Below are 13,433 nucleotides of genomic sequence, written 5' to 3'. Positions count from 1 at the left end.
AATTTTTATGTACTATTTATTATTGTACGTAAAAAATTTAGTGAGATAATTACCTTTTTACAACTATATTTTGTCAGTTATTAAGATAATATTATATTTGAAAAACAATTAGTTATAATCATTTTAAAAAAATGTTTATAAAAAAATTTTTTATTATCAATTTTCTTAAAATTGGTTAACATTTTTCTAATTATGCATTTATAAATTTTCTAATGTTTTAAAAAATTTTTTACTAGAAAAAATCAAAGCCACCTCCAAAACCTCCAGCCGAGAGACAACGAATTTGCAGATTGAAAAAAAAAACGCATTAATGAAGGAAGCACAAAAGATTCTGACAACCAAAATGTTTGTTCATCGGAACAAAGGATCTTACGCCACTTTTTGAATTTTCTTCATCGGTCCGATTTATATGAAAGCAAGCTGAAGCAAAACCAATCCGATTGTTCCGCTGTCTTTTTTGTCCACATTGGGACTTCCCGGCACAATCTTCCGAGGAGATTATTTTCTAAAAGGCGACGCACAACAGTTCTCGAAGAAAGTTCCATACCCAATTCTCTTTGGATAGCTAACGTCTTCCTGAGACGTCGTTTTTCGTGGCAGACCCCTCAATTCGCATTATTTTGGAGGTTTCAAAGCAGTAAACTCAAACTTTTGGCATCTTTTTATACTTTTTGAAAATTCACTTTGTGTATAACCGTTATTTTGTAAATTTGTATAAGCTTAAGCTCTACCGCCTGTGCAGTGCTTTCCTCGGCCATTTATTCTACAAATAATACTTGATTATAAGAAAATGTCAAATTTTACTAATATCCTAAGGATTATATATTTGCAGCATAATTTTTTACTAAATAACGGTATTTTATTTTTTGATTCTATTTCTTTTTTGTCACGATAACAAATACCCACTTTTGTTTAATTTGAACACAAAGATAACAGTAAAATATAACGGAGCTACCATCATGATGTTTTGAAAGATAAATATATCGGACATATAATATAGATTGTTAATTATTTCGGAACTTCTATTTGATTCTATTTTATTGTCAGTAACTGTATATATTAAGATCAGCTAACCAACATTTTTATTAGTGTTACTGACATCCGTTTAGTTTGTTAGTTTGCTTTCCGCTATATTTACAAGTAGCTAACTCCTTCATTTTTTTTAAGCTTGCTTGAGACAAACTTTAATATATTATTTCGGACATTCGGCTTCAGCACGAAAAATGAAAATTTCACTTTTATGTCTGAATTTAAATTTTTCTACCGTTTGGCACATAGCCTTTTTGGACACTTGCACCGTCTTCGATTCACCAATTTTCTACTCGCAAATTTTTTCAATATCAAACGTTTTTGTTTTTTTGAATGAACGCTTACTATTCGAATAGTCGACAACGAACGGTTAACCGAATAGTCGAAAATGAGCGGTTAACCGAATAGTCTACAACTTAGACAACATTATCCGGATAGCGCAAACCGAATATTATTATTTAAATAATGACCAATCCGGTTAGTCGATTAGTTGAATAACAAGAGCTGTATAATGTTTGCATAAGGAAATATAAAGTTTATAAAAGTTCTTTATTTCGCATTTTATACATATACATATATTTTAAAAACTTATTCAATGCTAAAATGGTGGAGGAATTTTGAAAACAATAACGAAACCCACAGTAGCCACCGTTAGTAATAAACCCGCGGCTGTTCTTTTTATTATTTTCATAAGCGTTCCACTTTGTATGTACTGTTTGAGTACGCCTTCAGCTTCGACTATCAATTCCAACCGATATTTTTCATATATTTCTTGGTTAAATATAGGTGTGTCTTTTAAACTTTTATGCTATATGTAGTAAGAAAAAGAAAATCAAGTATTAACGAATTAAGGCAGGGCTATGTTCGGATGTAACCGAACATTTTATACTTTCGCAGCTTGCATAGATCAAAGCCTAGGAAATAACTTAGGATGTTGGCAAAACTTTATATTAAACAAGAGAAAACGTTAACTTCGGTTGCACCGAATCTATAATACCCTTCACGACTACAACCTCACAATAACTTGATTCTGATCGTTCAGTTTGTATGGCAGTAATATGCTATAGTGGTCCGATCTGGACAACTTCTTCGGACATTGTCCCGCCCTATTATTTTAGACAATAACTTATACCAAATTTCGTAAAAATATCTCGTCAAATACAAAGGTTTTCCATACATTGTTCGGCGAAATCGTGAATGGATTACAATCAAATTTGGTATTTCATTTTGACCAAACCTAAATGGTTTAAAGTCACCTGGAAAGTTGGTAATCATTATAAAGGGCATATTGGGGGCAGAGAAAGGTCTGGACTTGTTGCATTAACTTATGATAATGCTTAGGTGCACTTGAGAACATATTTTCAAGCAATTTTATATATACATACGAGTATGAATACATATTACTCACACACTGGCCGACATATTCGTATATGTAGTAAATGAGAGTTAGAGCAATTCATAGACAGATTACACATATTTTAGGCATTTAACTATAGTATAAGTGGTACAAAGTCAACTGGAAATTCGAAAATACTTATATTAGGTATATGGTGGCTAAGGGAAGTATTATCTCAATTCAACATAATCTCTCTTGTACCACCCCGGGTGTATAATTTGTTGTCTCTGACGCATTTATTTATTGATTTGTCGCATTTTTAGTATTTTTTCTAACAACTGTCATAAGGAGAGGGGCTAACAAAACCAGTTGTTCAGAGCAAATTTGGTTGATTTGACTTGGTGGTTTGGGAGATACTTATGTAGATTAAACCTAGAATAGGGCTAGCCCACGCCCACTTTTTTAATCCGCATTTGCTCCTCGATACCAACCGTTTTGTATTTTATCATTGTCATGGGGCATAGTTATGGCACTATATAGCTTTTTAATTATGAGCGTTTTATGGACGTGACAATGGTCCGATTCTACTAAGTTTCATTAAGATATCTCCATTTTTACTCATGGACAGACAGTCACACGGATTTCAACTCGTCTCATCATTTATATATGTATTAATACAACCCTACATCTATCTCGATTAGTTTTAAGTGGTACAGACAACCGTTAGGTGAACAAAACTTACACTTTGTAGCAAAATGTTGCGAGAGTATTAAAATAATAAATATAATACTTAACAGAGTAAAACTAACCAAGTCGCACGCTTTAGCGAAAGCTATATTGTAATTACTGACAACGTCATCAACTGAAGCAAATATGCCGAGTTGCTCAAGGGATTCCAATAGTACCCTTTTCGCTTTTATCTTCATCGATATGCAATTTTGCACGAACAGAAGCTAAAGAAAAGTATGTTCCCTTGTTAAACCTTCGCTTGCATACATATGTGTGTGTATACATACCATACCCCTTTCATTTTGTGACCTATAATATTCGCGAAGTTCTTCAATTTCTCCAACAAGCTGTTGACGCCTTTCGTCCATATAATTTTCGGAATCATCCTTAGTTGGTAAACCTTCAAACTGTACCAACACAAAAAAAAAACAAATTATATAAGCATATTTATGTTAAACTAATTATGGCAAATCAAATTTCAGTACCTCTTCAAGAACTTTCATTTTACACTCTTTGTGTTTAGATAAAAAAACATCATTTGTTAATATATTTTTGCAAGCATCCTTCATTAGGCCTTCATAATTCATTATTAAATGAGACAATTGTTGTTGTAAATTTTGCTATAAAGGATTTAATACAAAAATTTTGATATAATGAAGTTAATTATTATTTTTTAGTCACACAAGTAAGAATATGTTAAAATTGATTCGAAAAGGTCAAAATAATCCCAAGAGCGGAAACGGTGAAATCTAATCAGTTTATTGCTTCGAACTGGATACTTATTATTATGATTTATTTTTTAATCACACATTAAGTATACATTTTAAAACCGTTTGTGTAAATAAAAAATGATTTTCTGTCAACAATGAAATAAAAAAAATCAACTATTAAACTTTAACCAACAAGATAAATACAATTCCATGGTATAACTATTTAACTCGACCCTCGGTCCTTTTTACTGTCCGTAAATACTAATCATAGATTTATTCCGCCTCATTCGGCTCCAAGTAGTAATAATAACGTACTATACAAAGTTATACGAGTTTTAATTAGTTTAGACCATTATTTATACTACCTGTTTATTTACGCTCCATTCTTTGTAAGAATTAAACTTTTCATCAATATATCTAATTAGCTGCTTTTCACATTCGTTAAAGAAGCTTTCTGCGCCAACCTGCGGTACTTTACGAAACTGTAAGTAAACAGCAAAATTTATTAGCATTGATTTGACGTATTTGAAATTTATTTATTATTATTATACCCTTTCTAAAGCCCGATCCTTTGCGTCTGGATGTGTCGCTTCTATGGATTCTTCCGTATTGTTCATGAGTTCTTTGTATAACTTCTTCGCTTCCGAACTCTCCATAGTAATAGCGGATTTGATCAAATCCTACATACAAGAAATGCATAAGTAGGTTTATAAGTGGGTATCAGGTGTTATAATCCACTTGTGAATTTCAAAAATTGAGTTTTATTAAATGTACGTATATTTGAAAAGTTAATAAAGCAAATAGTTTCGGAGATATGACCGTATTTATTATATTTGTTTTTAACTTAGGTGTTACCGGCACCTAAATCTTTTAACACATTTTTCCCGCAACACTGTTCTCAGAGTCGGTGAGGTTTTCCAAAACGACTGGACGGATCGACTTAAAATTTTCACACCACCTTATAGATATATTTGTCAGGTAATGACCGAAGGAATATTTTCGAGAATAATTTCGTTTTTTTAAACCACTCTCAAATGTAAATTTTGTCACAAAAACCACTTTTTCTTTTGAAAAGCTGTCATTTTGTTAAAAAACAAAATTTTGACTTGTGCTTCGATTAATACCTGTAATTCATCTATTGTTAGAATATATATTTTTTTGGTTTTGGAATTTGAGATAATTTTAGTAGATAATAAAAGTAGAAAAGAATTCCTCACCGTCAGACAAATGATTCATTGTTTATTAAAGTTTATTAAATTTTCAAATAAAAAAATACGTATAAACGCGTTTATTCTAACTTGCAAGTGGATATAACACCTTAATTTGTGAAAAAAAATGTCGAAATACAACGGCTACGACTATTAAGCTGTTTCATCCATTTTGTTCTTGTGCTACCTACCAATTTAATATCATTGTGTTGTTTGTATTTAATGCAATGTTTTTCGACAGCCTCTTTAAGTTCATCACGAATGTGTCTATGTATATCCTCTGTACTGCTCAATCGAATCGAATCAAACTGCAAACCGTATTGAGAAAAAAAAACTATAAAATCTTTTTTTTATATTATGTATCTTTGTATTTACCTGTTCTAGAATTTTCAATTTTACAGCTTCCATTTTGCTATTGAACTCATTTGGAGGAATATATTCATTTCCTATAAGCATATTATCCATAAGCTTCTCAAAATCTATAATGCATTTATTCATATTGTTTAAATAATTGAGTTCGGCAAGAGCCTAGAAATTAATAATAGCTTATTAAGTCATTAATTGTATTAACAAATTGTTACAGAATTTTACCAGTTTAGCTTTGTTGATCTTGACGAATTGTTGAAAACTGGACGAAATATAGTTTTTTATTTTTTTGCAATATTTCTTCAAAAAATCTGCTTTGCCCAATAATGGCGTATTCGTATAAGTTGCAAGCGCTTCCATTTCAAATTCCTCATGCCTTTTGTTTAGTTCTTCTTCCGCAATATATGGTTTTTCGGGACTGGTTAGTTCGTTCATTTTTTCCATATATAATTCTTCGGCTTTTGAGGCATGGATTTGATTATTTGCCTCGGCAGTAGCCTTGAAAAGAAAATGTACGTGTAATCAAGTTTTCAATTCGCACATTTTATAAAATGCTAATAAATATACATATATATACCTTAAAAATTGTTGTAGGCTCTGGGAACTCCTTGCTGTTGAATGATTCAAAATATGACCGAATGTAGTTTAGGAGATGAGCGACTTTTAACTTCTGCCCGTTTATTTCTTTGATAATTAAATTTTCCGGTGCCAAAATTAAGGGAATCAAGTCGCGTAAATGTTTCCTGAACTCGCTTCGAAGATCTTTTAAACAACCGCGAAAATTGGGGTTTTCGATAGCATCACCAGGATGTGGCATTAAATAACAATCAATTTCGTTGAAACTAGTTGTCACATTCTTACATAGTTGTTCATTCTCCTCCGATCTCTTGTCTTTCGAAAATATTGTTTGTTCCAGTATTTGTTTACCACCGAGTGCACCGAACGGAGCTTCACAGATATGGATCCAGTCGCGTATTAAAAATTGTAACTTTTGAAATGGTTTCTTTCCCGTATTCTCCATAGCAATACGAGCATACTCGGTGAATAACTGCAAATGCTGTAGATCGTCCTTTTGTATATTAGATTGAATATTGAAAATTTGAACTGAGGATATCATTGTGCTTAGTGCAAAAATATTGGCACAATCCTTCATGGTACTGTCACAATCGAAAGTGCCCTGCGTGTCCATTAAAATTATTGCAACTTTTTCTCCATTTGGAAAGTCATATAGGAAGATGTCAGACCATATTAAAATTCCAATGGTATCGCGTTGCGAACCGCCTCGCCATGAAAATCCTTGTAGTGGTTCATTCTCATCGCCAAACCAATCGTTATCATTCAAGTTATTATAAACGTACTAAGGTGAGTTTCGAAAGCAATAAAACGTGTATATAATTTATTTTCTATGATTTAAGGTAAAGCTGCAAAAGCAAAGAAGATACCCTTAAAAGAATCGGCTTGATTTTTATATCTTAGATGCTCGATTGAAAATCTTGTGCCGCGTAATTTGTGGTAATTTAATTCGAACTCGTTTTATCCGACAACTTAATTGATCAATCGTACCAAATTCTGGCTCGACTATAAACCAAATAAATGAGGAAATGGTAGATAATTGATATTCTTTAATAGAACAAATAAGGAAGGTGTAAACGAACATTTTAAATCTAAGGCTAAAAGGCGATGAAATATTTGCATGTCTTGGCAAACCTTTATATTAATATGCACTACCTAATATATTACATAACTGAGAATATGTTTCCATGCAATTTTATTAATATTTCTCTCACAATGATCGATATATTCGGCATAAAGTCCATTAGAATAACGAAAATCATTTGATACCGTCTAACATATAGGGACTGTAATAATTCATTGACCGAAACAACCGTTAGGTGAGCAATCGCTTAATTTTGATGAGATATCGTATATATTGACCCATATATAAAATATAAAACGATCAGGAAATTTGAAAATCCTTATATAATCTATACTTATTGTATGCGTTTACTGATTTTTGGCACCAGGGTACATTATTTTCAAGAAATCTTACATCTTGATCACTGTTTTCGGTAAAAGACTGTCAAAAGGGGTCTTGAAAAACCATTGTCCGATTGTGACCATTTTAAGCAGCGAGGTGCCACACCTTAAAGGCACTATTTCCTCGAAGTTTTGTTTCAATATCCGTTGGTGCTTGATATATGTATATGTATATGGTGGAGAGAAAGAATCTGATGGAATTTAAAATTGTGTTATATGGAAAGTATGCGTGGTTAAAGTTCAATTGCCTCTATTTTCAAATTGTAAGATAAAGATGATAATACTATAATAAGCGAACTAGTCCCTCAATTTTTGACCTAAAATTTTGCAAACGTCCTTTTCACCCAAAGAAACTGCTCATTTGTCGGAACTGCCGAATCGGACCACTATAGCATATGGCTCCCATACGAACTGACTGATCAGAATCAAGATAAAGATCTTCATAATAGTAGAAGCGTTTACATATTGCAATAAAATTGAAAGATAAATGCAATATTTTATTTTTACTCTATTGTTGATAAAAAATAACACTTACTTTGGCATACATGTAACGTAGAAAGAAATCCAAAAGAAAGCTTTTCCCTTTGCGAAAAGCTCCGGCTACTGAAATCACAGACACTACGCGATCTTTGATTTTTTCGTCCAATAACATCTTATTTAATTCATCTTCATTTAATTGCAGAATGCAACGAAAACTGGACGAATCTTCTTCTCCACAAATGCTTATAATTTGCATTGGTTTTCCTTGCATTTTGAAAACTGAAAATAAATAGCATAAATTGATATAATTTGTATTACATTGTATAGTGACCTTAACCTATACGTTACACGATCAAGCAATATCGCTATCAAGTTAAAATACATTCACATATTTTTCCCACCCCACTCTCACTAGTTGAACTTGAACCCTATCTTGATAACAATTTTTCCAATCAAGGCTTGTGTTAAGTCAATATTTTTGCAAAAAAGGAAAAACTATGCAATTCTAGAGACTATGAATCTTTCGTTGCATTGATGGACTGATATCAAAATAAGGGCATATCAACTTCTACAGAACAGCTTATAACACAGGAAAAACATTTTATACTCTCGCAAAGTCAAAACCAAATAAGTCATGTACTTATCTTGTTGTGGAGCATAGTAATGCCAATTTATTCGTTTTTGATTAATGGCGTTTTGTGGGCGTGCCAATGGTCAGATTACGCCCATCTGAATATGTGTACCAAGTTTCATAAAGTTATCTCAATTTTTACTCAAGTTACAGTTTGCACGGACGGACGGACTGGCAGTCACCCGGATTCCAACTCGTCTCTTCGCCCCGATCATTTATATATATATAATTCTATAGCTAACTTGATTAGTTTTAGGTGATACATACAACCGTTACTAAACTATACATTTACTCATATTTCAATATACACATAAACACTGGTATATCGTTCATGACTACTTTTGTAAGTATAATAAATTAGCGGCCAAGGCCACACCAACTTTTAAAAAACTTCGAAAAACGAAACAAAGCTACGCATATACACATTTTTAACATGATCCTAGGGCGTAAATTTGAGTGTGAAAACGCGTGTGACCCTTACCTGGTTGATTTTTAGACTTGTTCCCCAAAACTAAAAAAATGATCTAATTATATACTTACATACATGGTATAAGGGGTAGCGAAAGTCTCATTCACAATAGTTTCGCCACCTCTGAGGTGTACGTTCACAATAAAACCAACATGGTGGCCATGGTAAGTTAGGGTGGCGAGGGGCTAACACGGGTTACGCATAGCAGAAAACGCCTAAATAATTATTTATAATATTTTAAATTTTGGTTATTAATTGATGTTTAATGCTAACAATATATAATATCATACCATGTTGATATAGGTAAATATGCGGCATATTTTTAAGCATTTTAAATAACTTATTAATGGGCAAACTGAAAATTCAATTTAACTATGAGTGGACGGGAAGAAATAACTATTGTAACAAAATTTGATACTATAAATAATAATAATTTATATAATCAAAAAGGCAAAACTTATCACTGCCATACAAGTGATAATAATTCATTTAAACAATAAAGCAAAATTTATCATTGTACTTATATCAAGAAATTTTACTAGTGCTCTAATTTAATTATAGATTTATTTAATCACAAATTTTATTTACGTTTTATATATCAGCAATTAATGGTGGATATATGTACAATGGTTTATTACAACTTTTCACATACAAAATTACCATATTATTATATAGTTCTTAGGTTAGTTTTTAAATATATAGACTTCTAAAATAAATTATTTTTTGAAGTTGCAATATCTTTATAGTATAAAATACGGTCAGGTAGTTGTCTCTGTATTTCAGCATGTAGCCATTATAATATGTACAATATTTTACATATAACTTTTTACATAAATCAATTACCATATTGTTATATAGTTCTAAATGTAGTTTTTAAATATATAGACTACTAAAATAAATTATTTGTTGAAGTTGCAATATCTTTATAGTATAAAACATTTTATATGGGTATAAAATACGTTAGATATATAATTCTTTTTTAAAAAGTAATATAAAATTAGCTTGCGCAACACTGTTACGCAATGCTCAATAGCAATACTGGCATTTGAATTTATTAACAACTTTTAGTCAAACGCATTAATACACACCTGCTTATTGATAAAAATTCTTGTGTGAGCAGTTTTATCAGGAGCAGTATGAAATATTCATTATTTTACGAAGATTGTATTGCAAATTTATAAACATTGCCCTCAGTTTCGTTGAATAAGCATTTTCTGCATCCCGTTATTTGACATGGTTGCTTAATTGCACCTGCATTTTTCTGTAGTGAATACTTATTAAGTTACCACAGTTAAAAAAAGGCATAAATATATATCGTAATTATTCTGAAATTTGCCAATAATAGCCGCTTTTTTAAGAACATATATTAAAATAAACTTATTTTATTTTGAAAACATATTAAAGTTTTACATATAATCAATATTTTTTGGACAACTTTTTCATAAATTAAGAGCAAATAGCAAGATGCAACCATTTTCCGGTTAAAAGTCGGCCATCTTGGCTATAAATAGAAACTCAACCCCTAGGCGGACTTGACGTTTCTCCATACATTCTCTGCTCCCTTCAAGATGATTACAAATATGTAGAAGGATGCCACCAGGTAAAGGCTGTCACGGATGCCATATAAAATAAATTCCAAATACAGGGTTGCTACAACTATTTATTTGTTCGCCTGATTGCCAACCGGTAACATTTTTCGCTGTTGTGAGTTGAAAAAAGTTTACCTCTGTTTTGCCAAATGGAAAGTAAAATTTTGACAATTGAAATTCAAAACAAACATAATTGTGTGAATTATATTGTTTCAGCAAGATTTCAGTTCAAACTTCTGAGATTTTAAAGCTATGTTTAATAAAATCTTATTTTAGAGATCATAGTCTATTTATTGATTTCAAATTTATTTAATATTCTTTTGTAAAACAAGGCGAAATCACTCTGAGCTTAGCGAGTAAAAACAGTAACTAACTATTTGCAAAAAAAGTGTTACAACAACAATTAATTGTTACGGAAACAATTATTTTTTGGAGTTTACTCCTTAAGAATCGATTTTCATATATAAGGCGCCCGGTATGAGAAAAGTCCGAGGGGTAAAACCAACTAAACTAACGAAAAAGTTTCACGTTTTTGGTGCGCACCTTTAGTGTGCAACTTTCTAATTTAGCTGTGAGTGTATTGAGACGTACATAGGGTATGATGTATAGGCGACTATACCTATATACTATATGTTATTGGGCTTGTTTGTTTCTATCAGTGTCGATGTATTTATATTGCTATTTTTGTTATAAATATCAATAATTAACATTGTAATTGTGAAGTTATAATTTTTTTTATCATTATACTGGCTAAAGTGAACTAAAAGTATTTCGAAATATTTATGGCAAAAAGGGGTGTAGATAATATTGCCGGAACATCTGACGAAAACGTGGGTGCAAGGTACGTTATAATTTATGTATTATATGCATGGGCATGTGCGATTTGTATTTATTAAATATTCAATAATTATTGATGAAGTTCATATAAATATATATTTGAGAACAACACATAAAATTAGATATTTAATCCCATATGAATTATCAAGCGCATCCACGTAAAATAGACAATTTCTAACCTAACAAAAAATTATTTTTTTCGATGTCAATAAATTCCTCCAAGTTACTATGATTTATTTTCTAAATAATTTTTAAATATTAATAATTCAAGTCAATAATTCGATACTATGTGAAAAATCAACAATATTTCTCGATTATAATGTTTTTCTGAAAAATTAATCTTAAATTAATTAATTAAAATTAATCTTAAAATTAAATTTAATAAAAAATTCAAATTAAAAATTAAAATTAGTCTTAAAATTAATCTTAAATTAATTTTCTGAAAAATTAAATTTAATCTGAAAAATCAACAATATTTCTTGATTATAATAATGTTTTTATAAAATTTTCTTTTGGAAAGTTATTTTTTAGCATACTTAAATAATTTTCATGTACTATTTATTATTGTACGTAAAAAATTTAGTGAGATAATTACCTTTTTACAACTATATTTTGTCAGCTATTAAGATAATATTATATTTGAAAAAAATCATTTTAAAAAAATGTTTATAAAAAAATTTTTTATTATCAATTTTCTAAAAATTGGTTAAAATTTTTCTAATTATGCATTTATAAATTTTCTAATTTTTTAAAAAAAATTTTTACTAGGAAAAAATCAAAACCACCTCCAAAACCTCCAGCCGAGAGACAACGAATTTGCAGATTGAAAAAAAAGCGCATTAATGAAGGAAGCACAAAAGATTCTGACAACCAGAATGTTTGTTCATCGGAACAAAGGATCTTACGCCACTTTTTGCATTTTCTTCATCGGTCCGATTTATATGAAAGCAAGCTGAAGCAAAACCAATCCGATTGTTCCGCTGTCTTTTTTGTCCACATTGGGACTTCCCGGCACAATCTTCCGAGGAGATTATTTTCTAAAAGGCGACGCACAACAGTTCTCGAAGTTCCATACCCAATTCTCTTTGGATAGCTAACGTCTTCCTGAGACGTCGTTTTTCGTGGCAGACCCCTCAATTCGCATTATTTTGGAGGTTTCAAAGCAGTAAACTCAAACTTTTGGCATCTTTTTATACTTTTTGAAAATTCTCTTTGTGTATAACCGTTATTTTGTAAATTTGTATAAGCTTAAGCTCTGCCGCCTGTGCAGTGCTTTCCTCGGCCATTTATTCTACAAATAATACTTGATTATAAGAAAATGTCAAATTTTACTAATATCCTAAGGATTATATATTTGCAGCATAATTTTTTACTAAATAACGGTATTTTATTTTTTGATTCTATTTCTTTTTTGTCACGATAACAAATACCCACTTTTGTTTAATTTGAACACAAAGATAACAGTAAAATATAACGGAGCTACCATCATGATGTTTTGAAAGATAAATATATCGGACATATAATATAGATTGTTAATTATTTCGGAACTTCTATTTGATTCTATTTTATTGTCAGTAACTGTATATATTAAGATCAGCTAACCAACATTTTTATTAGTGTTACTGACATCCGTTTAGTTTGTTAGTTTGCTTTCCGCTATATTTACAAGTAGCTAACTCCTTCATTTTTTTTAAGCTTGCTTGAGACAAAATAATATATTATTTCGGACATTCGGCTTCAGCACGAAAAATGAAAATTTCACTTTTATGTCTGAATTTAAATTTTTCTACCGTTTGGCACATAGCCTTTTTGGACACTTGCACCGTCTTCGATTCACCAATTTTCTACTCGCAAATTTTTTCAATATCAAACGTTTTTGTTTTTTTGAATGAACGCTTACTATTCGAATAGTCGACAACGAACGGTTAACCGAATAGTCGAAAATGAGCGGTTAACCGAATAGTCTACAACTTAGACAACATTATCCGGATAGCGCAAACCGAATATTATTA

General features: G+C 30.9%; 1 protein-coding gene and 1 long non-coding RNA gene across 6 annotated transcripts; one reads left to right on the top strand and one right to left on the bottom strand.

Annotated features, from left to right (window-relative positions):
• Window positions 1-1,538: 1,538 nt before the first annotated feature.
• On the bottom strand, window positions 1,539-9,124 carry LOC106619886 (atlastin). 5 transcript variants are annotated; one of them, XM_070106053.1, is made up of 12 exons: window positions 9,071-9,124; window positions 7,951-8,174; window positions 5,956-6,735; window positions 5,604-5,876; window positions 5,388-5,540; window positions 5,204-5,320; window positions 4,356-4,484; window positions 4,170-4,286; window positions 3,580-3,714; window positions 3,382-3,501; window positions 3,175-3,318; window positions 1,539-1,837 (listed from the first exon to the last, which is right to left on the bottom strand). In XM_070106053.1, the coding sequence occupies exons 1-12, from the start codon at window positions 9,096-9,098 to the stop codon at window positions 1,628-1,630; spliced, it is 2,430 nt and encodes an 809-aa protein (XP_069962154.1). In that variant the 5' UTR covers window positions 9,099-9,124; the 3' UTR covers window positions 1,539-1,627. The 5 variants fall into 5 exon arrangements, with proteins under 5 accessions (XP_069962154.1, XP_069962155.1, XP_069962156.1 ...); XM_070106054.1 differs by having other exon boundaries at window positions 9,008-9,092; XM_070106055.1 differs by having other exon boundaries at window positions 9,067-9,087.
• A 1,287-nt stretch (window positions 9,125-10,411) lies between these two features.
• On the top strand, window positions 10,412-12,968 carry LOC138855866 (uncharacterized). The gene is made up of 2 exons (XR_011394988.1): window positions 10,412-11,425; window positions 12,190-12,968. It is a non-coding gene; the product is annotated as an uncharacterized lncRNA (long non-coding RNA).
• Window positions 12,969-13,433: the final 465 nt, after the last annotated feature.

The sequence above is a fragment of the Bactrocera oleae genome, chromosome 2, assembly GCF_042242935.1.
Source record: "Bactrocera oleae isolate idBacOlea1 chromosome 2, idBacOlea1, whole genome shotgun sequence".
In the NCBI taxonomy this organism is placed as follows: domain Eukaryota; kingdom Metazoa; phylum Arthropoda; class Insecta; order Diptera; family Tephritidae; genus Bactrocera; species Bactrocera oleae.
The sequence above is the reverse complement of the archived record's forward strand: the minus strand, read 5'-3'. Positions and strand labels throughout refer to the sequence as shown.